Source organism: Lagenorhynchus albirostris, chromosome 1, assembly GCF_949774975.1.
Source record: "Lagenorhynchus albirostris chromosome 1, mLagAlb1.1, whole genome shotgun sequence".
In the NCBI taxonomy this organism is placed as follows: domain Eukaryota; kingdom Metazoa; phylum Chordata; class Mammalia; order Artiodactyla; family Delphinidae; genus Lagenorhynchus; species Lagenorhynchus albirostris.
The window spans coordinates 50,164,821-50,189,985 of record NC_083095.1 but is presented as its reverse complement, the minus strand read 5'-3'; the positions used below and the strand labels follow the sequence as shown (position 1 = coordinate 50,189,985).

At 39.2% G+C, this 25,165-nt stretch overlaps 2 protein-coding genes and 1 non-coding gene across 7 annotated transcripts in view; all 3 read right to left on the bottom strand.

Moving 5' to 3' along the window:
* The window catches only part of SOS2 (SOS Ras/Rho guanine nucleotide exchange factor 2), a 100,114-nt gene extending 90,444 nt beyond the window's left edge, over nucleotides 1-9,670 (bottom strand). Inside the window, exon 1 of the mRNA XM_060142866.1 lies at nucleotides 9,511-9,670. Coding sequence (XP_059998849.1) covers nucleotides 9,511-9,597 — 87 coding nt within the window. The 5' untranslated portion in view covers nucleotides 9,598-9,670. The remainder of the gene's footprint in view (nucleotides 1-9,510) is intronic.
* Nucleotides 9,671-13,693: 4,023 nt separating this feature from the next.
* Nucleotides 13,694-25,165, bottom strand: part of L2HGDH (L-2-hydroxyglutarate dehydrogenase) — a 52,877-nt gene continuing 41,405 nt past the window's right edge. For 4 of the 5 annotated variants that reach the window (XM_060142796.1, XM_060142820.1, XM_060142813.1 and 1 more), the window contains one exon: nucleotides 16,232-18,211. In XM_060142796.1, the coding sequence (XP_059998779.1) occupies nucleotides 18,016-18,211 (196 nt within the window). In that variant the 3' untranslated portion in view covers nucleotides 16,232-18,015. Of the gene's footprint in view, nucleotides 15,065-16,231; nucleotides 18,212-25,165 lie in introns of those variants that run through there. The other variant, XM_060142804.1, reaches the window with a different exon arrangement.
* LOC132504556 (U1 spliceosomal RNA) lies at nucleotides 15,980-16,143 on the bottom strand. The gene has a single exon (XR_009534948.1). It is a non-coding gene; the product is annotated as a U1 spliceosomal RNA (small nuclear RNA).

Here is a 25,165-nt window from a genome sequence, read left to right as displayed (position 1 = left end):
CTACTTATCCTGAATCTCATTATGGTGCATTGCTCTGCAGTACAATAAAAAAATAAATAAATAAATAAATAAATAAATAAATAAATTCTATGACACAAAACAAGGAGACAATGATAAATATTTTTCATTTAACCTTGCTTTTTCTATCCCCTAGCCTACTGTCAAAAAATACACTATAATGCAGGGAAAAGCTCATGAGAACAAAGAAAAGAAAGCATATCTAAAAAGTACTAAATAAGACTTCCCTGGCGGTCCAGTGGTTAAGACCCCACGCTTCCACTGCAGGGGGTATGGGTTTGATCCCTGGTCAGGGAACTAAGATCCCGAGTGCTGCACAGAGCAGCCATAAACAAACAAACAAACAAAACTAAATAGAGGCAACATCACCTTATTTCATTCAGGAGAAAAAATTCAAAGCAAGTTTTCACACCTTATCTATCTTTCTATCTTACAATTTGAATTCAGAAGTGAGATGGTTGGCATGTGACATGTATTAACACATTCATTTGAATTGAAAAATTAAGTTAGACTTTGAACAAGATAAATACAATAGGCTGGTTGGCTTGACAACTAAATTGACTTTACCAATTAGGTTATGTGGGGATATTTTCCATAAAATGAGTAGGCAGAATTCTAAGGTGGCTGGCTTCCAAGATTCCCACCCCTGGTATACATGCCCTGTACACTCCTCTCCTCTTGAATGTGGGCAGGACCTGTGAATAGGGTGAGATATCACTCCTATGATAATATTACCGTATATGGCAAAGGTGACTAAGGTCTGTAATCAGTTGATCTTGAGTTAATCAAAAGGGAGATTACCCTGGGTGGGCCAGACCTAAATCAGGTGAGTCCTTCAAAAGAGGGTCTAGAAGTGTGAGACAAGTGACAGCAGCAGATGCAGTTCTGCTGGCTTTGAAGAAGCAAACTGACATATTATAGGGAGGGTCATATGGCAAGGAATGGCAGCAGCCTCTGGGAGCTGAGGGCCTCAGACAGGAAACTGAAAGGAAATGAATTCTGCTAAGAATCACATAAGCTTGGGAGAAGACCCTGAGCCTCAGATGAGTCTGCAGCCCAAGCCAAAACCTTGATTTCAGCCCATGGGACCCAAAGCAGAGAATCTAGCTAAGCCATGTCTGGACTTCTAACTTAGAGTAACTGTGAGATAATAAATGTGTGTTGTGTTAAGCCACCAAGTTGTTGATAATTTCTTATGCAGCAACAGAAAATTAATACAATAAGCTAGATCTACAGCTCCAAGGATTCAATGAAAATGTATTTAAAAAGTGTGATAAGGTAGGGCTTCCCTGGTGGCACAGTGGTTGAGAGTCCGCCTGCCGATGCAGGGGACACAGGTTCATGCCCCGGTCTGGGAAGATCCCACATGCCGCGGAGCGGCTGGGCCCATGATCCATGGCCACTGAGCCTGTGCGTCCGGAGCCTGTGCTCCACAACGGGAGAGGCCACAGCTGTGAGAGGCCCGCGTACTGCAAAAAACAAACAAACAAACAAACAACAACAACAAAAAAGTGTGATAAGGTAAAATACATCTTATGAGTAAATATTGCCATCGCTAAGGTATATTGAAGTTAATACTATTTTTATTTTCCCAATCTTTCTTGGATATATTGGACTAAACAAGGTACTTTTAAATAAAAAAAGTGAAAAAGTAGCAGTAATAATAATCAGTCATTTGACAAGTCCTAGAAAATCTAGAAAATGAAAAAGTGAATAACTCTAAAGATCAGGTAACAAGTCATTTTTCAAGTCAGGTGCTTTATGATTATTATTTTTCAAAATTCATGACATTTATGTTCTTTTGATCAACTATGGACTACTAATAACTCAACCCAAAAGGAAGTTTTAAAGCTTTATGGTCATTGGGGAAATTTTAAAAAATTCAGTATATAGACATTTTTGTTGTTGCAAAGAAGTATAAATACAAAGGAGGGATCAAAGATTTTTAAACATAAAATAAATATTATATTAGAATATAATTATGTGGGGAAACTAGAATGAAAAGTTCACAGAGAAAAAAGAACAATGTAAATTTCCAACCATTAAAAAAGCACTTTGTCGTGTATTTTAAAAGGATGAACGGTGTGTATTTCATTGGGTACATTTTTTTAAAATTATCTTACCCTTTTATTTTTTTAACATCTTTATTGGAGTATAATTGCTTTACAATGGTGTGTTAGTTTCTGCTTTATAACAAAATGAATCAGCTATAAGTATACATATATCCCCATATCTCCTCCCTCTTGCGTCTCCTTCCCACCCTCCCTATCCCACCCCCTAGTTGGTCACAAAGCACAGAGCTGATCTCCCTGTGCTATGCAGCTGCTTCCCACTGGCGATCTATTTTACATTTGGTAGTGTATTTTGGGTACATTTAAAAGACTAACGGGACTATTTTATTTTAAAACATCAGTATTTACAAAACATATAAAACTATATCTTCTGAAACTAAACTTAAAGATGAAAATTTTTAGATGTCAGCATAAAAATGTACAAATTTTTCAAAAATTCTTTTGGGATACATAGCAAAAAAGTTAGAAAACTCCTTTTAAGAGAACGAATCAAGACTCGGTGTTGATTAGACATGAACCTGGTGTGAGAGGGAAGGAACAGATGATGCCTAGGTTCCTAGGTTTCTGGCTTGAGAACTGAGTACTGTATCATTTATACTGGAGACGTTAAGTTTAGGGAAGATGATAATAAGCTTGGATTGGGACATGCTGTGAACATTTACATATGAATGTCCAGGAAGCAGGAGGTGAAGATAGGCTGCAAGAGAAGGCCTCTTCAAGATGATGTTTGTCTGAAGACTTACAGGAGGTAAAAGGGCCACTCATGTTTTTATCTGCAGGAAGGTTGTTCTAGGCAGAAGAAACTCCAAGTACAATACAAAAGCCCTGACTAGAACATGTCTATGTGTTGGAGGTATGAGGAAGCCAGTGTGGTGCACGAGTAGAGCAAAAAAAGGTCAGTAGTAAATGAGGTCAGTGAGGTAAAAGGAGAAGCGGGGGAAATACCAGACTGCAGAGGGCCTAGCAGGCCACTGGGAGGACTTCGACTTTTATTCTGAGAAGCACTGAACAAGGTTTGAGCAAAGGAGTGACATGATCCCACTTATCTCTATTGTGTTGAGAAAAGGCTGAATGGGGCAAGGGTAGAAGAGAGGAGACCAGTTAAGAGGCTACTTTGATACTCCCAGAGTGTTCCCAGGTGGTAGAAGTGGAAGAGTGAGAAATGGTGACTGAATATTGCTATAGTGTGAAGTAGAGCTAAAAGGATTTGCTGACAGATTAGATATGGTTTATAAAAGAAAGACAGGATTCAAGAATAACTCAATATTTTGAGCAACTAGAATGATGGAGTAGCCATTTACTAATGTTGGAAATGTTACAAAAGGAGCAAGTTTTCAGGGGAAGAGAAAGAGCTCAGTATTAGTTGAGATGCCTATCACGCATCTTTGTGGAAGTGTTAAGAAAGAAACTGGATATCCAAACTCAGGAGAGACACCTGAGCCAGAATTATAAATTGGAAACCATCAGATAGAGATGAAATGTGAAGCAATGAGGCTGGGTGGGATCTCCAAGAAATCTACTGTAAATAGAAACAGGAGTCCAAAGACTAAGCTCCAGGGAGGTCAGGATGATGTAGATGGGAAGATGAGGACATCAACAAAGGAGAAGAACTAGGAGGAGTAGTCAGAGAGAGAGAAAACCAGCAGCGTTTGGTGTCCTGGAAGCCAAATGAGGAAAAGATTTCAAAAAGGAGGAAGAGATAAACTATTAAATGCTGCTAATGGGTCAATTAAGAAAAAATTACCAGAGGCTTCCCTGGTGGCGCAGTGGTTGAGAGTCTGCCTGCCCATGCAGGGGACACAGGTTTGTGCCCCGGTCCGGGAAGATCCCACATGCTGCGGAGCGGCTGGGCCCGTGAGCCATGGCCGCTGAGCCTGCGCGTCCGGAGCCTGTGCTCCGCAACGGGAGACGCCACAACAGTGAGAGGCCCGCGTACGGCAAAAAAAAAAAAAAAAATTACAAAGTGCTATGTAAGTAAGAAGTAGTATTTGAGTTTACAAAGTGTCTTAATGAAGAAAACTGGGGTAATGAAAACTTTACTTGGAGGAGATCATAGTAGTGCTCATATCTAGATCTTGATGTTATTTTCATTGTGTTGCTTACACATTAAAATGTAAAGTGTATAACACTTTACACATTTCAAAAGCTTTCTACTTACTATATGTTCTTATGTAAAAAAAGAAAAGAATTTTAGGTTGTTAATTTTTAACATGATTCCATGAGACAATGCTAAATCCATTACTTCCATTAAAATTCCTTCCTGATTCGAATATGCAGGCTAACAGAGGATATAATCAAACTACTGATCCCTTGAAAGAAAGGCCATGGTTAATAAAAAGATATACACTTGATTTATGTCAAGTGGTAACACAAGTAATGCTTTGGATACTCAGCATAAAACACTTTAATGGAATATTATTGCTCCAAATATACCATACCAAAATTAACCTGAAAATAGAAGAAGACTACTAAATCATGGCTGAGACGAAGCTAAATGCAGCAAGCTAAAACGCATTCCTAATGCTCATCCAGTTCTGGCTGAACCCCTTGGGTCAGTCTGGGTCATTATTAGTTTGGAATAATTCCAAATGACTCCCTAGAGTTCTACTGTTATATTCAGTGGCTTTAGGAAATCCAGAACAGGCCTCATGTCACAAAAATCATAGTTTCTCCTATTCCTTTTAGTTGGAGTGATCTTTTCAAAGAAGCAAGTTTGATCAAGTTCATCTAATTAATTTGTCACATAAATAACCCTATAGGCCTTCCTATTCACAGGTAAAGACCTTAACCTGGGTCTACACTAGAGTCTCTCAACTAGCTCATCTCCTTTTTTTAAAAAAAATAAATTTATTTATTTACTTTGGGCTGTGTTGGGTCTTCGTTGCTGCACGCAGGCTTGTTGTGATGCGCAGGCTTCTCATTGTGGTGGCGTCTCTTGTTGTGGAGCATGGGCTCTAGGTGCACGGGCTTCAGTAGTTGTGGCACACAGGCTCAGTAGCTGTGGCTTGCAGACTCTAGGGCAAAGGCTTGGTAGTTGTGGCACACAGGCTTAGGTGCTCCGCGGCATGTGGGACCTTCCCGGACCAGGGCTCGAACCCATGTCCCCTGCATTGGCAGGCGGATTCTTAACCACTGCGCCACCAGGGAAGTCCTCATCTCCTTTTCACTTGGTCTTGGTTCTTTAAATCAAGTCATGTTCCTACCTTTCCCTAGGGCTCAAATCCTTTCTCCCCTTTCTTTGTTTTGTTAATTCCTATTGATCTTTCAGATAATTAACTTCTTTACTGTCTGCCTCTCCCAGGCCTCTCTGCCACAGCCATTTAGAATGGAAGCTTTATGAGACCAAGGCCTTGCTACAACCTCAGTACCAAGAACAGCACCTGGCACACAGGAGGCACTCAATAAATATCTGAATATATCCTCCAGAGCTCAGCATGAATGTCACTTCCTTAAAGAAGCCTTCCTTGACCTTCTTGTATCAGTAACACCAATTTCATTTTCTCAAAGGACCCCCAGGCTTTTCTTCTGGGCCCCAGGAAAGATCCAGCACAATCTTCTAAAATAGTTCCAAGAGATATTAGTACAAAGGCATAAACACCAGACTCTTTCAGATTTCACAAAAGCAGTTCTGAATCAAAACCCTCAACCTTCTTCCCCCACCCCCCCACCCCGCCACAGACTGCTATTAATTAACTCAAACATTCACACCTCTTGAATTTTAACAGATATCTAAGAGCAAACTATAATGGTTGAGGTGGGAGGTCAATATTTAACCTGAATGAAATTAGACTCAGGAACAAGGTAACTCTACCAATTCTTTCTAGTTCTCTGTGACATTTGTAACTACAGATAATAACGACACACATTTTCTCTTCCTTGGCTAGCCTGGTGAATAAGGCCTTACAGAAAAGGCATCTACCACGGAAATACCAGGGACTAAAATACCTGCTAAAATGATTTTAAGGCATGTTTCCCACATATAGAATGCCTACACTGATTTTTCTCAGCATACAATCGAATAGCACATGCACAAAGTACCACAGGCATTTCAAAGACACAGGTAATAAGCTGCATTTACAAATATATCCCACACTCTTTTTTCCTCCGAGTAATATGATAGCTTCAATCTTCTCGGGGAATAGTGATGAAGGCATTTATGTCTCTGGCTCTTTTAGGAAAGATACATAATTTAGCAGTAATGTTAACAATGCATGTATTATCCATTAGCAGTGTCATTTAGCTCTACTTTACCCTTTGTAGTTCTGTATGTACTTAAATGTCCTAGGTGAAGTTCTGTTTTAACAGTTAAAGAACAGCAGCACAACAAAACAAAAAGTTAAAGAACCACACATTTCTATTTTCAAAATTATTTTTTCTTAAATCTATTTCTCAATGCTCGTGTTTCTTCTACATAGTGAAATGAATATTTAATGCTGGTTTAAAAAAATCCCTTGCGTTTTCAGTCAGTAATAGTAACTTGGTCAAATATATGTATTTTTTGGTTTCCAGAAAAATCAGCCAAAACTTGAAAATAAGCAAAAGAGATAACTAGGTGTTCTTCAGCACAGTTCAAGCTACGCTTGAACCTTTGATTACTTTCTACTGACTGGGCTCTTTTACAAATTGATCAGATTAACTTAGAGATTTTTGTCTGGTACAGATGCAAAACCTAATCAGCAGGAAAGACAATCCCAAATTTACTGCTTATGTTCTTGTAGGACATTAACAAATTTTGTGTCCAACCCCAAAATCTTACTTTAATATTCTTTTATTAAGTTGCCTATAAATACCTACCTCCTCCAATTTTCATTTGAAGTGGTTCTAAGATCTCATGAGTTCCCTCATTAAGTAGTAAATTGAATCAAAATTACTGATACATGTTCGTTCACATTGGTATGAGAGTTGTGACTTTACCTTTCTGAAAATTATATTTTAACAGTTTTGGAGGTTCCATCAAGATGCCCAAGTGAACTAACCTCACAGAGTTAATTAAACAACCTTGTTCTTTTCAAACACAGAGATATTCCTTACAAAACCTTGAGCTCATAACTGCTATCTCATTTACATAAACCAAAACCTCAAAGTTTATAATTTTCAGTCTAGGTGGTAAACACCTTTAGAGCAAGGCCTTTACTTTTATTCATGTTTGTATTCTTAGGATCCAGCTTGGTGCCAAGTACCTAAAATGTGTTCAATAAATGTTAAATGAAACTAGCGTACACATGTTTGATGGCAACACCAACTGGAGGAGAAAAATCTTAGTAGTCTAATACTATTGCTGCATCTACTATTAATCCTAGCAGTCTTTGTAACAATCTGGTCAGCTGGTAGAAGGAAACCAAATTCTAGATGCCTTGAATGTGAAGACAGAGCCTCCCCATAAGTGGTAGGAATTCTCAGTGTACAAAGACAAGGGTGGCAAGTATAGACCAGAATTTAACTCATCCTTCAAAGAGTGAACCTTGAGCTCTTCAAGAACTAAAACTCTTAGCAAGCACTACAAACCTACATGTTGCAATACCACAAATACCACAAAACTGAACATAATCTGAATTATGAACTCCAAAAACTTTCCAAAAACATAAAAAGTGTCTTCCATAGGAATATACCTCAATTCTAGAATAACAGTAAACTAATAAGTTAAATAGAAACTGCTTCTTGAATTCACCTCAAAAGACCAGATTTTCTTTGCTGTATTTATTCCATAAGCAAAGGATGTACAAGAACTGTGGAATAAGAAAATAGAGATCTACAAGGCATCTGAGTTCCAAGAAAACAAGCACAACACATAAATGCAAAATACCAGACTCAAAGCAATGGACTAGGATTGGATGCTAATGCTGGCTTTGTTTCCAGGCTAACCTGAAGATACAAATCTGTATTTGTGCATGACGGATTATTAGGGTCAAAGCTACCTACTGAATAAGTTATGCAACACATAATCAAATTCTATTTGCTACCAGAAAATACTAGTAGGTGGAGACCTACTTCACACTGCCAACAATACAGGCCTACCTGATAACCGTACTCAACACTTCTTTCTATGTGGTGGAAGATTTAATTACTATCTAAGCATTTCCCCCTTTGCTTTTCATTATCACCACTCAGCACACTTTCCATTTCTTTCCCTCTCCTTATAGAATCGGGCTGCCCACAAAAGGAAGGTCAATTTAATACTTTTAACACCTAATATACCTGTGAAATGATAATTGTCTAGCTGCTCCTAGCCACCTCCACCAAATTCTTTAAAAAGATACTAGCTGGTGTTTGGCCCAAGGGAGGCAGTATCTCTTCATAAGAATTATGAAAATAATGGCAAATCTAAAACTCTGAATGAATGAGGAAAATGTTTTTAATTTAATATACTACTTCCTTTCACTTGTAGAAATTTAACGTATGAAGATTTATTTTCCAAGGGCAGCCTTTTAAATTAATGTTTATTCTTTCTTTATTATTTTAAAATTTATTCTTGGTTATTTTCCACAAAAGGTAGAAGGGACTAAGTTTGAATCACTGGCAAGGAAAACCCACGCTCAGTAGGTATGGTATCTTCTCCTGCACCCATTTACACTCTTTAAATGCCTTGACCTTACAAAAGGTTTTATTATAAAAATGATAGTATGATTATTACCTAAATGCAGACGAAAACTCACACCATCTACAGGAGAGATGCACCCTAGTGATGCACCCAAACTTAAAAGATTTTTATGAGCTGCTCCTTTTTCGTCCCCTTAAAATGATTCTAAGTGCTAAACTGCACTCAGTGAAGAAACTGACCGAATTCTACAAGGGAAATCTCTCGTAAACAGGGGGGACGCCTTTTGCAGGAAGGGAGGAGGCACTTTAAGTTGACCTCAAGAATTGTTCAAAGCAATATCATGGCTCACTGACATTTCTCGAGAAACACATCCATCTTACAAAAAAAAAAGTCACCACCTCTTAGGTGAGTGGACACCCTTCACGAGCAAATCGACTAAGGGAACAGCCCCAAGGAACTTAATTAAAAGTAATTACACAGGCTAGAAATGTGCTTTTGTTTTAGAAACTGTCTAAATACCAGCGGGACTTTCTCTTGCCCGAATCCAGCCTGAGGACAACAAATTGGTCAACGGCGGAAGTCGCCTGACGAAATGACTGCAACGTGAAATCCAGTTTTATGATCATAACAAAACCTTCCTTCCGGGGCCAAGCAAGAACTTGAGAAAACGTCCTTTTGGACGCAGCAGGCAATCACGCGCCCCCATCGCCGGCCGGAGAGAAAGTGCTGGGCCTGCGGGCCCCGAGCGCGGGGAGGGCGTGTAGCTCCCCGTAAGAGCGTCCGAGGGGCCGCGGCCCGCGCGCCCCGCCCGCCTGCCTGCCTCCCGCCTCTGCCCCGGCACCTCCCTGGGGGCCCCGCGGCCGCACGGGCACCAGCACTGACCTTCCGCAGGGCCGAGACCAACAGTCCCCGCCATTTCGGACTGTTCTCTTCGCTGAAGAACTCGTACGGCTGCGGCGCCTGCTGCATGGCCCCGGCGGCAGCGCCTCCGCATCGGGGGCGGCCAGCGGGCCGAAACGGGCCGGGCCGGTGGCCTGACAGACAGGGCGCGGGCCGCCTCGCCTCGCCGGCCGCCGCCGCCTCCTCCTGCCCGGGCCGCGGCTACGGCCGAGGCGGCTCGGAGGCGGCGCCGGCGGGCGGGCGGGGGCTCCGGGGGCGGCTTCCTCGGCCCCGCGGCCTCGCCTAGTGCAGAGTCCGCAGAGGAAGCGCGGCGGCCCGTGAACCCGGACGGCCCCCGGCTGCGACCGAAGCGGTGGCCTCCTTTCCCGGCGGCGCTGGCCCGCTTCTCGGGCGGCTCCTCCTCCTTTGTCTGGGTTCGCAACCCGACGGGGGTACAGCTGGCCTCTCCCCTCCTCGGACTCCCGCTACGGCCGCGGCAAGCAGAGAGCGGCGGCGGCGGCGGCTTGTCTCCTCATCGCCTCATCTCCGCCCTCCCAACCGGCAACGCCGCCCTGCCCGGCCCACCCGAGTCACCTCCAGAGGGCCCTGGGGACAGACCGGGCGCGCGCGTCGGGCGAGAGAGCCACACTGGTGCGCACAGCGTTGGCCACCACCACCGCCGCCGCCCCTTCAGCAGCCGCGCACAGCGCCTCAGGGCCGCCGCCAAGCTCCGGGTCCCAGCAAGCGCGGCTCGGCCAGCCCCCTCCGCCCCGCGCTCATTATCCCGTGTAGCTGGAGCAGCCCCGCACGGAGCATGCGCGCCGCGGAGAGGGCAAAGGGGCTGGCCGGGAGCGGAGGCCTCCTCGCAGGAGTGCGCGTCTCCTGGGCGCTTGCTGGGTGCACGTTCCAGACAGACTCCGCAACTCACTGACTGCGTTTTACACACACTCTCCCTCCTCTCGATCTTCCCGAGACAATCCTGACTCGATGCCACTCCTCGAGCCCCAGGACTCCGTCATGGGAAGCAGTATAGGGATTTGTAGAGAAAGGGGCTTTCCGGCTGGACAAGATATTTAATGTATTTGTGTTTACATGGCTATTCTGTATATGTAACAATTTCATAGCTTGGTGCTGTGGGGACTGAAGGAAGTGAGGAGTGGGAAGCCCTTAGCACACAGTAGGGCCAAAAAAGGCAGATGGCAACGTTAATCAAGCTTGAACTTAAAGGTCTTTCACTTGCATGAGCCCCTATGTGTTCACAAAAATTTCATACCGTTTTGGTAAAACTTCCCATATTTTTGCATTGTTTTCTTAATGGTGCCCTCCAAACTGTGGCGGTGTGGAGGTGTCAGGCGCCACAAAACCCGGATCTGCCCTTGGGGGCCAGCCATACTCATTAGCAGCCCAAAAAAGATCCCCAGACCTTAAGCTTTCCTGAGTTGAAGACTCTGGAAACTTTATCATTAACATAAATTTCATCCCACTAAAGACGCTGAGAACATACATGAATTACAGTACATTGTTCCCAGCCACTAGCAGTGAGGAAGGGAAAGGAAGAACAGGTTGCCAAAAAAAAGTCTGTGCCACGCTTCAGTTCCAGATCAGTAGCAGAGCAATTATCCTACCTTAAAACAAGCACCATTTTGTCATTTTGGCAAAATCATAATGGCAGAGTTGGAAAATTTAGTATCCACTCAACCATTTTTCTAATCCAAGTATCTAATCCACTGAATCAAGAATCTTTTCTAATAGATAAGCAACAAGGATATATTGTACAGCACGGGGAAATATAGCCAGTGTTTTGTAATAAGTTTAAGTGGAGCATAATATATAAAAAATATTGAATCATTGTACACATGAAATATTGAATCATTGTACACATGAAACTAATATTGTAAATCAGAAATACTTCAATTAAAAAAATATCTCTAGGGCTTCCCTGGTGGCGCAGTGGTTGAGGGTCCGCCTGCCAATGCAGGGGACGTGGGTTCGTGCCCCAGTCCCGGAGGATCCTGCGTGCCGCGGAGCGGCTGGGCCCATGAGCCGTGGCCGCTGGGCCTGCGCGTCCGGAGCCTATGCTCCGCAGCGGGAGAGGCCACAGCGGTGAGAGGCCCGCGTACTTAAAAAAAAAAATATATATATATATATATATATATATACACATATAAAATAAATGGCCACACCCACATTGCCACGTACAATACTTGGGATAAAGGTAAGACAGGGAAATGCTTGTATCTCTCCAATCTTTCCATCAGTGAGGGCAAAGATCTTGGCTTATATAGAGTGTCTTTACTTTTCTGTCTCTTCCTGAACTCCAGCTATAAACTGCTAGGCTGTCAAACTACTGGACTGTGATTGTATTTTCTTGTAGGAGAGTAAAGTTGTTAATGGGAAGTTTCATTCTTGGCTAAGGAGGTTAGAAGCCTTCTCTGGGTCAAATCAGGTCTGAAGGCACATTTTGTTTAACCAAAGCTATATTTAAATTTTTTAAACTGTTGTTAATATTTTAAAATTAAGAGATTTCATATAAAAATCTGGATTTTCAGCTTCTCTTGACAAAGATCTGGCAACACTGGGCCCTGATGCTTCCTGCAAGGGAATAATCAGCAGGCAGTGGGGTAGTGGCTGCCTCTTTAGAAAAATATGCCATCCCGTTTCCAGTTGGCTATACTCCCCAGCTGGCACTCTTCACCCTTTTATGTAACCTGCCTAGTCTCTACAGGCATCTGAGTTGTGATCTGTGGGCTAGGCAAACAGAAATGTGATCCACGTGCATGTGGAAGATAATCCAAGAATGACACCAGTAAAAAGTTTCCCAACCAGACAAATGGGCCACCTAGAAAAACATGTTGGATCAATACTGTATACTCTACACTAGGCTAAAGCCAAGATGTGTCAAATATTTAAATGTAAAAAATAAAACCATAAAATAATCTGTTTATAACTTTGGAGTACAAAGACCTTTCTACTATGATATAAAATGTAGATTGATAAATTCTATTTTTTAAAATGTATACCAAAGAAAAACACCACAAGCTAAGCCAAAAGGCAAATAACAAACTGGAAAAAATATTCGCAACTCATTTCCTACACAGTTAATCTCCCTAACATCTAAAGGAATTCCTGCAAATTAATAAGACTAAAACTTAATAAGAAAAAAAAGATAAAGGATATGAAAAGGAAATATAAATGTCTCAAACATATTGAAGATGCACAACCTCATATTACAAAAATCGCAAATTTAAATAATACTGTTATCATTTTTCACCTATTAGAATAGCACAGATCAGAAAGTTTGATTATATACTATGTTGGTGAGAATATGGGGAAACCGGTACTCTGATAGATTATTGGTGAGATTGGTAAATTGGTTCAATCTCCATCAAGGGCAACTTGACAACATCCAAGTTGCAAAGGCATATATCCTTTGACCCGATAAATTCTAAGAATATGTCCTATAGGTATACTTGCTCATATGTGAAATGACTTTGCACAGTATTATTCATTACGGTATTGTTTGTTACAGCAAAACAACAACAAAAAAACACCCTAGAAATAAACAATTTAAATAATCATCAGTAGGAATAAAGGGACTGGTTCAACAAATAATAAATCCAGAGAATGGAACCTATAAAGTCATCTAAAAAGAACCAGGCCACTGTGTTCAGGCCACTTGAACATTCTCCAAGATACACCACAAAGCGAAAAGAGCAGGATGTATAATACAGTATGCAGAGTATGCTACCACTGTGTAAAAAAAAATGGAGACAGTATTTTATTATATATAAATATTTCTGCAAGGCTGCACAAGATATTGATAAGTTTTGTTGCCTCAGGGATAAGAACTGGGAGGCTAGAGGAGAGAGGGAGACTTGCCACTGTGTACTTCTTTATGACTTTTGAATTTTCAACTATATGAATGTTGTACTTATTCAAAACATTAATTAAAAGCTGTTTTTTTAAATGAAAAACTCCAACCTCATTAGAAACACACGCTTCAAGTGTTGAAAAATAGAAGTATTAAACACACTGATACCATGAGAGAGAGGGCCTATGGATATATAACAAAAACTCAATCATAAATTTGAGTTAAAATTAATATGCTATCATACTAAGAATTTGATAATAATTTTACTTGTCTTTAGAATTTATTTTTAAAATTTTTTATTGAAGTATAGTTCATTTACAATGTCGTATAAGTTTCAGTTGTCCAGCACGGCGATTCAGTTGTACACACACACACACACACACACACACACACACACACACACACACACACACACATATATGCTTTTTAAGATTATTTTCCCTTATACATTATTACATAATATTGAGTACAGTTCCCTGTGCTATACAGTAGGTCCTTGTAGGTTATCTATTTTATACATAGTAATGTGTATATGTTAATCCCAGTCTCCCAATTTATCCCTCCCCCCACACCCTTTCCCCTTTAGTAACCATAAGTTTGTTTTCTGTCTCTGTCTCTTTCTGTTTTGGAAGTAAGTTCATTTGTGTCTTTTTTGTTTTTCTTTTAGATTCCACATATAAGCGGTATCATATGATATTTGTCTTTCTCTGTCTGGCTTACTTCACTTAGTGTGATAATCTCTAGGTCCATCCATGTTGTTGCAAATGGCATTATTTCATTCTTTTTTATGGCTAACATTCCATTGTATATATATACGACATCTTCTTTATCCATTTTTCTGTTGGTGGACATTTAGGTTGCTTCCATCTCTTGGCTATTGTAAATAGTGCTGCATTGAACATTGGGGTGCATGTATCTTTTCGAATTATGGTTTTCTCTGGATATATGCCCAGGAGTAGGGTTGCTGGATCATATAGTAGCTCTATTTTTAGTTTTTTAAGGAACCTCCATACTGTTCTCCATAGTGGCTGCACCAGTTTACATTCCCACCAACAGTGTAGGAGGGTTCCTATTTCTCCACACCCTCTCCTGCATTTGTTATTTGTAGACTTTTTGGTGATGGCCATTCTGACCGGTGTGAGGTGATACCTCATTCTAATTTTACTTGTCTTTTTAGAATTTAGAATGGCTTTAAGGAGATAAGTTGAATGACCCAAGCACATTTCAAATTTTAAAAGGCAGTAAAAATTTTACCACTAAAATTCTCTCAGGGCTTCCCTGGTGGCGCAGTGGTAGAGAGTCCGCCTGCCGATGCAGGGGACACAGGTTCGTGCCCTGGTCTGGGAAGATCCCACATGCCGCGGAGCGGCTAGGCCCGTGAGCCATGGCCGCTGAGCCTGCGCGTCCGGAGCCTGTGCTCCGCAACGGGAGAGGCCACAAGAGTGAGAGGCCTGCGTACAGCAAAAAAAAAAAAAAAAAAAAATTCTCTCACTGAAAAACATTTTCAAGAAGGACTTAACTTTTCTCGCATTTACTCTCTCCTACTTCCTCCATTTATTTAAAGCTACAAGTGCTGCCAGTCAGTAGCAAACCAAAGCAATGCCACAGGAAACAATAAATGTTGTTGTCACTCACTTTCATGGTCCGTTGCTGTAGCTAACTCTGGTCCTCTTAACAGTCCACCTGCTGGAAAGAAATTGGAGCAGGCACTCAGATAGATCATTTGCCCTATAACCCATATGGGAGGCTCATGCCCAGAACCCCAACCCCGTGTAAGAGGTGGCATACCAAAAATGTCTTCCCAAGAGGAACAATAATTTTGTATGAAGTTCCAAAAGATTTACTTATTGCCCTCCTCTCCATGGAAAAAGCACTGTGTATTGGTATGTTATACACATTCTACTATGGAACAGAAATAATGTTCCCTGGTACTCTGGGTATGAGGATGACACTGAAGTCAGCCAGATATTGCTACCACTACCAAATGGAAAGCCATTTTTTGTAAGTAGGAAAGTGCTCCACTTTTTTTTTTTTGGCTGTGTGGGGTCTTCATCGCTGCACGCAGGCTTTCTCTAGCTGCAGCGAGTGGGGGTCACACTTCGTTGCGGTGCTCATGCTTCTCATTGCGGTGGCTTCTCTTGTTGCGGAGCATGGGCTCCAGGCGCGTGGGCTTCAGTGGTTGCAGCTCACGGGCTTAGTTGCTCCGCAGCATGTGGGATCTCCCGGGACTAGGGATCGAACCTGTGTCCCCTGCATTGGCAGGCAGATTCTTAACCACTGCGCCACCAGGGAAGTCCCTAGTGTTCCACTTTTTACCCAAAATATAAACTACTCTACCTCATTTTTACATTATACACAAATACAAGCTTTTTTCTTTTGATTGGCTGCTATTTAAAGCCTATTGATAGCTCAAAATTTATATGAATCAGAGTTTTAAAAAAATCCTTATTTCTCCATATCCCTGTGTCATATTAACCACCATCCAGTACCCACATTAAATGGATGACACACTAAAGGTTCTCTTCAGTATTAGATAAACACAAACCACTGGACCCCTAGAAAACGGTCTTGAAGGATCTCTACTGTTAAAACAGAAAAAAACAGGGGAAAGCGCAAACACAGTTCCCCAATACCACAAATCATGCAGCCAAGTTTCCCACATTTGGGGAAATTGCAGGGGTCAGCACATCCGGAGTGCAATGCATGAGCTGCACCCTGGGAAAACCACCTTCATGATCATGGTATATCCCCTCCCAGGTAAGTACTGAATCAGAGTTTTTATGAAACTAAAATTTATGTTCACAACACCAAAGCTCATTAAAATATTTTTAATATTAATATACAATTCTTCTCTCTTAGAAATACACAAAACTTTTAAATATTATAGCATTATTCCACAACAAAACTCTATTGACATAAATAAAAACGTTTTACAAATAGAATAATCTACACATTCAAAATGCTTTCAATCATTTTTTCACTTGTATTTTTTGGGGTATAGTAAAGACCCAAATGGAATGGGGGTTGCTTTAATTAGGGTAGTTATTTTTATAACTTCAGTCTTTCACAGCTTAGTGTATATGCAATCTTACTGTTAATGAAATAGAGAATTGTAATATTTTCCATCTCTTAATAGTCTTGCAATGAAACAGAAAATACCCTGTGTATCACATTCCTTGGAAGAATCAGTTGTTATGAAGAACCATTAGGGCTTGTTTCCTCTGTGAATACTTTCCAACTGCTTTCAGTATTCTCATCCCAAGTGCTGAAGAACTGTCTAATCTATTCACCTGAGATGCGCTATTCTGTAACATGAGCTGATGATGTGTAGCCTTTCAAATTAATTGATGAGGTAGCTCAATCAATGTAATCATTGGCTTAAAGTGAAAAGGAAGAAAACTGGTAAGTTTTGCTATCAACCAAAATGCTCATCTTTCTGACTCATCCTTCACACAGTTTTGGAGAGATGAGAGGAAAGAAAAAATGAAGACTGGAAGATTAATCCAGAGACAGCATATGTGAGGGAATGGATGAAAATTTCTCACCTAAATGGTGGTTCTGCAATAAGTTTCCCCACGTTATACCATATTTTCATTTATATTTCTATTTTCCAACATTCTGTATTGCAAGAATCATTTCAACAGATACCACACACACACGTATATATATAGTACATAGTATACAGTATGGCACTTTAAACAATTTAAAATACTCATGAAATACACGATTGTAAGGCACTTTTGCGGTGTACAAAAGTGAATGCCTCAAAATTAGGTATTTCCCCCAAATGAAGAAATATCCTCATAAAGGTTTATAGGATTCTGGAAAAGTCAAGTAGGCATGAATCATTAGTGATCTTGGCCAACATCTGAGAACCTTGGTATGACTGAAGAACAGAGATATAAGAGATAAATACTATTTTAAATTACAAAGTTCTGTATGTCAGTGTCAGGATTCTAAGTTCTTTTAGTTTCTCAACCACAGAAGACTGAAGAGTAAGCAAAATACTCATTGTGGACTGCTGTTTAGATTTAGGATGACACCAGACCAAGTGAATTATAAAGAAACTGGGAATAATAGATGCTTTGAGTTTCTTTTGCAAAGTTATTTCTTACAAATGTAGATAAGACAGAATCTTATTCAAACTACTTCAAAATGTGAAATTTCATGTATTTGAATCAACAATTTTTAAATTCCCAAATACAAATACTGTTGTTCTAAATGATGTGAGCTTTTCTATGACTCTTCAAAATTAAAAGGTTTGCAACCTACAATATATTTTCTTGTCTAGGAAAGACAAAAAAGCTTAGATATTATAAAGTCAAAAAGTTAGGGGAATAATCAATTTTTCATGCTATAGTTCCCAGAAATTCCAAAAAAGCCAAATCTCTAGATCATGGTTGGTGAGGACAGGTCATTAACAAAGTCAAGAATTCAGGACAGATACAACTGTACCTTTTTAAAGAGCGTGGACTTTAAAAAATCATTATTTCCACATTACATAATTTAAAAAATTCAGTGGTTATCTAAAATGACATTTTAAACCATTTTTCTTAAATGAAACTTAAAGAATGTAGTTAGTACATTCTTGTTGCTGAATGTGGAGATTAAAATGCATACCTAGCTCCTTTCATTATTTACAATTTAAATCTCTGTTGTACTTCATCTGCAATCATTCCAGAAATTGCAAGGGAAGAAGTGGCAGCAGGGGAAGGTGCATTTCTCACATGAAGAATGCGATTTCCAATATCCCCAACTCCTCCATCATATACAAAATCTTCTACGAGATTTCCATCTCTATCCAGGGCTTGGGCTCTTACTCCAGCTGGACCTCTGCAAAAGCAAGAGTGGTAGTCATCTGACTAGAAGCGACAGGACACTTTACATACGTGTCAGTGGTTTCAAAGTATTCTTAAAGCAATAAAGTCTTTATTCTTCTAAATGCACAATTATGTGAAAACCCAATAGGTTTGTGTTTAGCCAAAGGCTGCCAGTTGTAGCCTGTCAAGCATATATCCTTACCCTAAAATACACAAATGGGTTCTTTCCAAAAGTAGCAGATAAATCCATATTTAATTAGAATAGATGTATTTTTATTTAAATTTACAAAATGAATTTATTATACAATCAATCACTAGAATAGAAAGCAAGATAATACAAAGTAAAGAAAGCAAGAATTATGTGTGTCAGCTACATTCCTACATGCGCTACAGAATTCTAAGTATTTTTATGTTTTGGTTGTACACTATTAAAAGTTATGGAAAAAATATTTGCAAATGGCAGCAAATGCTGGCTTTGTAGTTTGTTTTGATTTTTAACTGTTTAGCATTTAATATCAGGATAACCTTCAATTAATTAAAGAGAAATGACACACTCTTAATTAAAGGAAATGCACAAAAATGAATTAACAGCATGTTAATACAGTAAGAGCCTTTAACGTTAAAAGTTCTGTTTTACAACATTTGAGTTTACAAATTAGATTTTTTTTTTTTAGTTTTAAAAATAAAGTTTACAGATAAAATCTGGATAAAATAATTTTGGAGTCCAAAAGCGCCTCCACTGAAACTGCTTAAGAAAACCCAGTTTGCAAACAGTTGCCTTATACACACCAGCAAGACTCAAGAAATCAGGCAACAATATTAAACACTTTTTATTGATTCTGGGCAGATGCAGATAAGCACTTGAGGAAGATACAAAGAACAATACGAGAGCACTGCCCTCTAAGACCTCAGCCTGGCTGAGGAGAGATCATGATAATAATAGCTATTTTTTTACCAAGTGCTTACTCCATGCTAGGAATTCTCTCATTTAATCCTCACAACAACTCTAAGAGGCTGATATGTTTATAGCTTATATTTAACAGCAAAGAAAATAGAGAGATTAAGTAACTTGCCTGAAGTTACATAGCTATACAGTTCATCTGTAGAGAGATAAATAAGAATTACAACAACAGGGGTGAAAGATTCTGTAATAAAAGTAACCTGTAATATAGAAGGCTGCAGGGAATCTGGACAGGAGATTTCTGAGCTATAAGGATTTCCAAGGAAGAATCAGATACAAAGGGCTTCCCTGGTGGCGCAGTGGTTGAGAGTCCGCCTGCCGATGCAGGGAACACAGGTTCGTGCCCCGGTCCGGGAAGATCCCACATGCTGCGGAGCTGCTGGGCCCGTGAGCCATGGCCCCTGAGCCTGCGCGTCTGGAGCCTGTGCTCCGCAACAGGAGAGGCCACAACAGTGAGAGGCCCGCGTACCGTAAAAAATACAGCACAAAGAGGCAGAATGGGACTGAAGCTGAAATTTCTTAGGGTAAGGATACATAACAGCCTATTAGCCAGTGTGTGGTCTATTTTGTACATTCTGTGTTTGTAGCTTCTCTCAACCAATCAAAACAGCATTTCTCCTCTCTTTTCTTGGATAATGCTCCTATTGCTGTTGTGAGCATCTCTATGAGTTTTCTTGTCCTTCTCCTTTTATCTCACAGAAAGCCAACATGCAGGGGACACACAGTGGCATGACTACCTACTGATGTTGAGTGTTCAAAATAAAAACTTTCCTCTCCATGAAGGTTTAGTTAGTATATTCTCCTTACTCTTTCTAAGCAAATAGAAGTTAGTACTGATTAACTACAGTTAAAAATGTGTCTATATTTATTTATTCCTCTTACAAACACCAACTATGTTCTCGACATCCCCTACAGTCCTGCCCAAGTATTCAAAACCTATAATCCAAACTGTAAAAAAAATATACAAGATTAACTTTTTCTAAGAAACTCACTTTAGTTCAAACTAAAGTAACTATTTAACATGACATGTTTAAATTACCAAATTCTTCATGCTCCCTATTCAGCGCTTAATGAAATTTCAGGGTTTTTCTTTGCATGATTACATATAGGCATTCCCCCTCAGAATATCTCAGCTTGAGATGAATATTATAATTTTGAAATTTCAGGTAAAATAAACCATAAACATCTTCAGGGCCAGAACTGAATCTTATAAAACAGTCCTATTTTGCCCCCTTGTCTAGACTTGTGTTCATAGGAAGTATTCAATAGGGATAGAAAATTTTAATTGTTTAACTCTCAATACTTTTAAATTCTATTTTAATAACTGAAAGAACAAATGATTAAGAAAATTTAATATTTGTGAATTTAGCTATATTTAACTGTTTAATGCTATTTGTAGCCATATATTTTGCCATATTTGTAGCTAAATTTAATAGAAATGCAAGGCCTAGACCCTTAAATATGTCTAGAAACAACAGGTAAATATGTAACTAACGGCACTCATTCTTCTGAGAAGTGTTGTATTTATTGCTTTATTATTCTGTGGCAGGCATAATCCTGTGGGCTAGAAAACAGCTATGACAGGCTACAACTGACATCTTTGGACAGTTCCAAATAGGACAATTTAGTATTTTATAAAACTCACATGGGATCTACTGTTAATCTAAAAACAGAAGTTCACAGGAGCATATTTAAATTGGGAGTGGTGATATAGGGCAAGTCAACCATTCCATCTTAATTTCCAAATGTGAAGAAAGGGTATTTTTGTTATTAATATTCAACCAAACTGGATTGCAACAAGAGAACATGGTTTTTCCATGCCCAGTTTTTTAATTTTGTTGACAAACTGGTTTAGGGCTTAGATCATTTTGAGCCTTAGTAAATGTTCTGTGAGGGCTTGAAAAACATGAGTATTCTATAATGGGGGTGAGGGAGTTCTATGCATCCCTTAAATCAAGTGGTTTTGTTTGTTGGTCTTTTAAGTTTTTGGCCATGCTGCACGGCACGTGGGATGTTAGTTCCTTGGAAGCACAGAGTCTTAACCACTGGACTGCCAGGGAAGTCCCTAAATCAAGTGTTTTAATTGTGTTATTCAAATCTAATTTTTTTTTTTTTTTGGCCATGCCGAGTGCCTTGAGGGGATCTTAGCTTCCCGACCATGGATTGAACCTGGACCCCAGCAGTGAACCGAGTCCTAACCACTGGACAACCAGGGAATTCCCCTCAAACCTAATATTTTATCTGCTTGAGCTATCATCTATCAACAGACATGTCTTAAAATCACCCATCACAATTATAGATTTGATTTCTGCTTCCAGTTATGTCAGTTTTTGTTCTCTGTATTTCTTAGCTCTGTTATCATATGCAACAAATTTATAGTGACCCTCCTTATTTATAACAATAATTTTTTACCTTAAAGTGTCTTTTATCTAAAATGAACCTAGGACTCATCTTTCTTCGAATAAGCATTTGCCTAACACATAGGTGGATTTTTAAAATCCAACCTGATAATCTCTGTCTTAACACATTTGCATTTATTATAATTTCTGATATTTGATTTCAACTATATTATTTTATGCTATTTAACCCGATCTTTTTCTGAAGTTTTCCCACCTCCTTTCTTGACTTACTGAGTTTTCTACATTCTTTTTTCTTCCTCTACTATTTGGAAGTTATATAATCTATTTACATTCTTGTATTTAGTTTTTAAATTCAGATGGGACTCACTGTACATCTTGAATTTTATGTCTTTTTGTCCATTCCAGAAAATTCTCAACTACTTCTCTTCAAAGTATTGCCTCTTCTCAACTTCTCTGGAACTCCTATGAGATGTAGGCTAGAATCTTCTCATCTTCTCCATGTCTTAATTTGCACATGATGCATCTTTAGCTTACAACATTGTTCTCTAAATTCTTCAGATTTACCTTCCAATTTACTAATTTTCTCTTAAGGGAGGTCCAACCAGCTGTCTAACTTAATCATTTGAGTTTTAAAATTTAAGAACTATATTTTTCATTTCTAGAAATTCTGATTACTTGGTTTCTAAATTTGCCTAGGGTATTTTTTAAATTATTATTCTTTTTCAGTTTTTTTCATTCCCTTTTTAAAAAAATTCATTGGAGCATACTTACTTTATGGTTTCTAATATTACTATTATCCAAAGTTGTTAGAGTCTAATTCTAGTACTTATTCTATCTGCTTACTCTCACTTATAGTGCTTTGGAACTTTTGCTGGTGAGTTCCTATTCAGCAGGGGGCGTTGGGTTGAAATTATGTCCCTCCACAGAGGTTTTATATTTGCTTCTGTCAGACACTCCAGGTGTATAATAACCATTCTAGGAACACCTTTTTTTTTAATGGAAAATATTAAACATGTACAAAAGTAAAATGAACAGTATAAGGAACTCCCATGTATGTATTACCCAGTTTCAGTAATAATCAACACACAGCCAATCTTGTTTCATCTATATCCCCACTCTGTCTACCTCTCTCCACTGGATTATTTTAAAGCAAACCCCAGATGGCGTATCATTTCACTTCAATGTATATTTCTCTTAAAAGGATTCTTAATAATAATACAAAACTACTAACTGCTTAGTATCAACCATATTCAGTCTGTGGTCAAATTACCCTGATTTTCACTCACTCTAATCTGTTTAAAGTGAGAGAGTGAGAGGCAGAAGTGTTAGTCTGAAGCAGGATCCATTTCTCAGCTTAAAGTTCCTAGATCAAACTAGTGGTACAAATTAAAACTCCAAGTACTTGTGAGGGAAGGCCCAGGGTTCTAGATTTTTAGGAGATTTTTTTCTAGACTTCCTCTTCACTGAGGGTACAGCCCCTCCAGAGTCCCTGGTTTTACAAAGGGATCTCAGTTCCAACTTTTTACCTTTTACAGACCCAAGGCTTCCTTTCCAGCACTTGAGTAGCAATTAAAATATAAGTCCCTAATGTTTTATATCTTGATTTGTGTGGTGGATGCATGAGTTTATACAATTTCCAAACTTCATTGAGCACTCAAGATCTGCATATTTTATTGTCTGTAAATCACAGATTAAAACAAAACTCAGTTATATTTACATCAAAATCAGAAAATCCTCCCTACCTTTCCAAGTCAGCATCAGCACTAATTCCTCCTAGTTCTTGGGTATTCAATTTCCTCTCTGTTTTCATTTCTGGGATGCCCTTATTTTCTTGCACTCTCAGCTATAAGTATTTCAAGGGATTTTTATTATATTTTCTCCAGACTCTCTTATTAGTATTTTGCAGTGTGAGGGTTACCAAATTCTCTAGACTAGTAGCTCTCAAACAGGGGAGACTTTGCCCCCAGAGGATATTTGGCAACGTCTGGAGACATTTTTGGTTGTCATACTAGGGGAGTACTGCTGGCATCTAGTGGGTAGAGTCCAGGGATGCTGCTAAACATTCTACAGTGAACTGGACAGTCCCCCACAATAAAGAATTATTTGGCCCCAAACGTCAACAGTACCAAGAATGAGAAACCCTTTTTTGCAAAAGGGTCTAGATCACCTTTATTGCAGGATTTTTGGCTTTTACCCTTGCATTTCACAGTAGTGTAGTCTTTAGCTATCACTTACAATGAAAACATCTTGTCTGAAAATTTACTACAGAATTCCCCCAAGAATATATTTTCAAAATGAAGTGTGGGAAAAAGAGGGGATCTTGGCAAATATGTCGTCATATTTTACATCCTTACAATGCTAACAGATACAAACTACTGTTAGATTACCATGTCAAAATTAATCACAGAACAAATTAAAGGACTTTAGAGCTAAAATTAGGAACCTTAGAGATCATCATTTAATAATGAGAAGTCTGTATACCTAATGCATACATTTGACAGGTTATAACTTTACATTCCAATCTAATGTTCATTGGTAAGTTATTGCCCAAGATACTCTGGCTGGGCAATGAGAAGTCCAACTGGATCCCTTTTGGTAGCTACTGCAACTAAAGGACACCATCTTGAGCTAAACATTCCACTAAAAGTGTTGCTTTGGTTCTTTTTTACTATCCAGAACTACCTAATATGCTTCTTCCCCAATATTAATGATAGGGCATTTATGGTGTTATACTGGTTGCAAACAGGACTTAGGCTTCAAAATGTGGGAAGTCTATTGACATTATTTTTTTGTATTATTATTATTATTTAAGATTCTAGGCATATAACAAGGTACAGAGAATAACATAATGAACATCAATTTTTTTTTACCAAACAGCTTAAGAAATAAGCATTATAGATATGATAGAAGCCCCCTGTCAAACTCTCTGCATCCCATTCTCTTGTCTCCCCGGAGATAAACACTCTCCTCAGTTAGGTGTTTATCACTCTCGTGTTTGTTTTTATTTTCACATTACATGTGCAATCCATATACATACACAGTATAAACATATAAATGGTATCAAACATATCTTCTACACTTTTCTTTTTGTTACTGATAATTTCCTGCATTTAAGAGCTACAGGAATCAAATGGAATTGCTGAATATGTTCAGCTTCTCCATCTTCAGAAAGAAACTCATCTGTGACTGGGTTGAATTTGTCCCCAAATGCACCTGCCTACAGTGTTGTGTGCCCTTTTCTACTACCTGGTAATGAAACTGGTAACTGAAATTCACACCTTTCCACCCAGAGACAAGGGTATTCACCAAAACCCACAAGCCCCAAGGTTCAGTTCTACCATGTGAAATCCACTGGTCTAAAGAGTTTTCCTCAGGCTTCTACAAAAGAGTGGTAATCAAATCTGCATAGTGAATTCACTGCAACTATTTATACACAGAATTCACTATGCCCACCTATTGTGTTTTCCAAGGAATATTAACAGCAGTAAAAGACACTAGATTTGACCAATCTATTTTCAGATATAAAACATAACAAGTCTGCTAAAGCAGACCACTGAAAACATAAAAGCCTTCATTTATAGGTGAGTGAAAGAACATAAAGCCTAGATATTTTTATCCCTTCTATTTCAGAAGGTGAGTAGAGGGC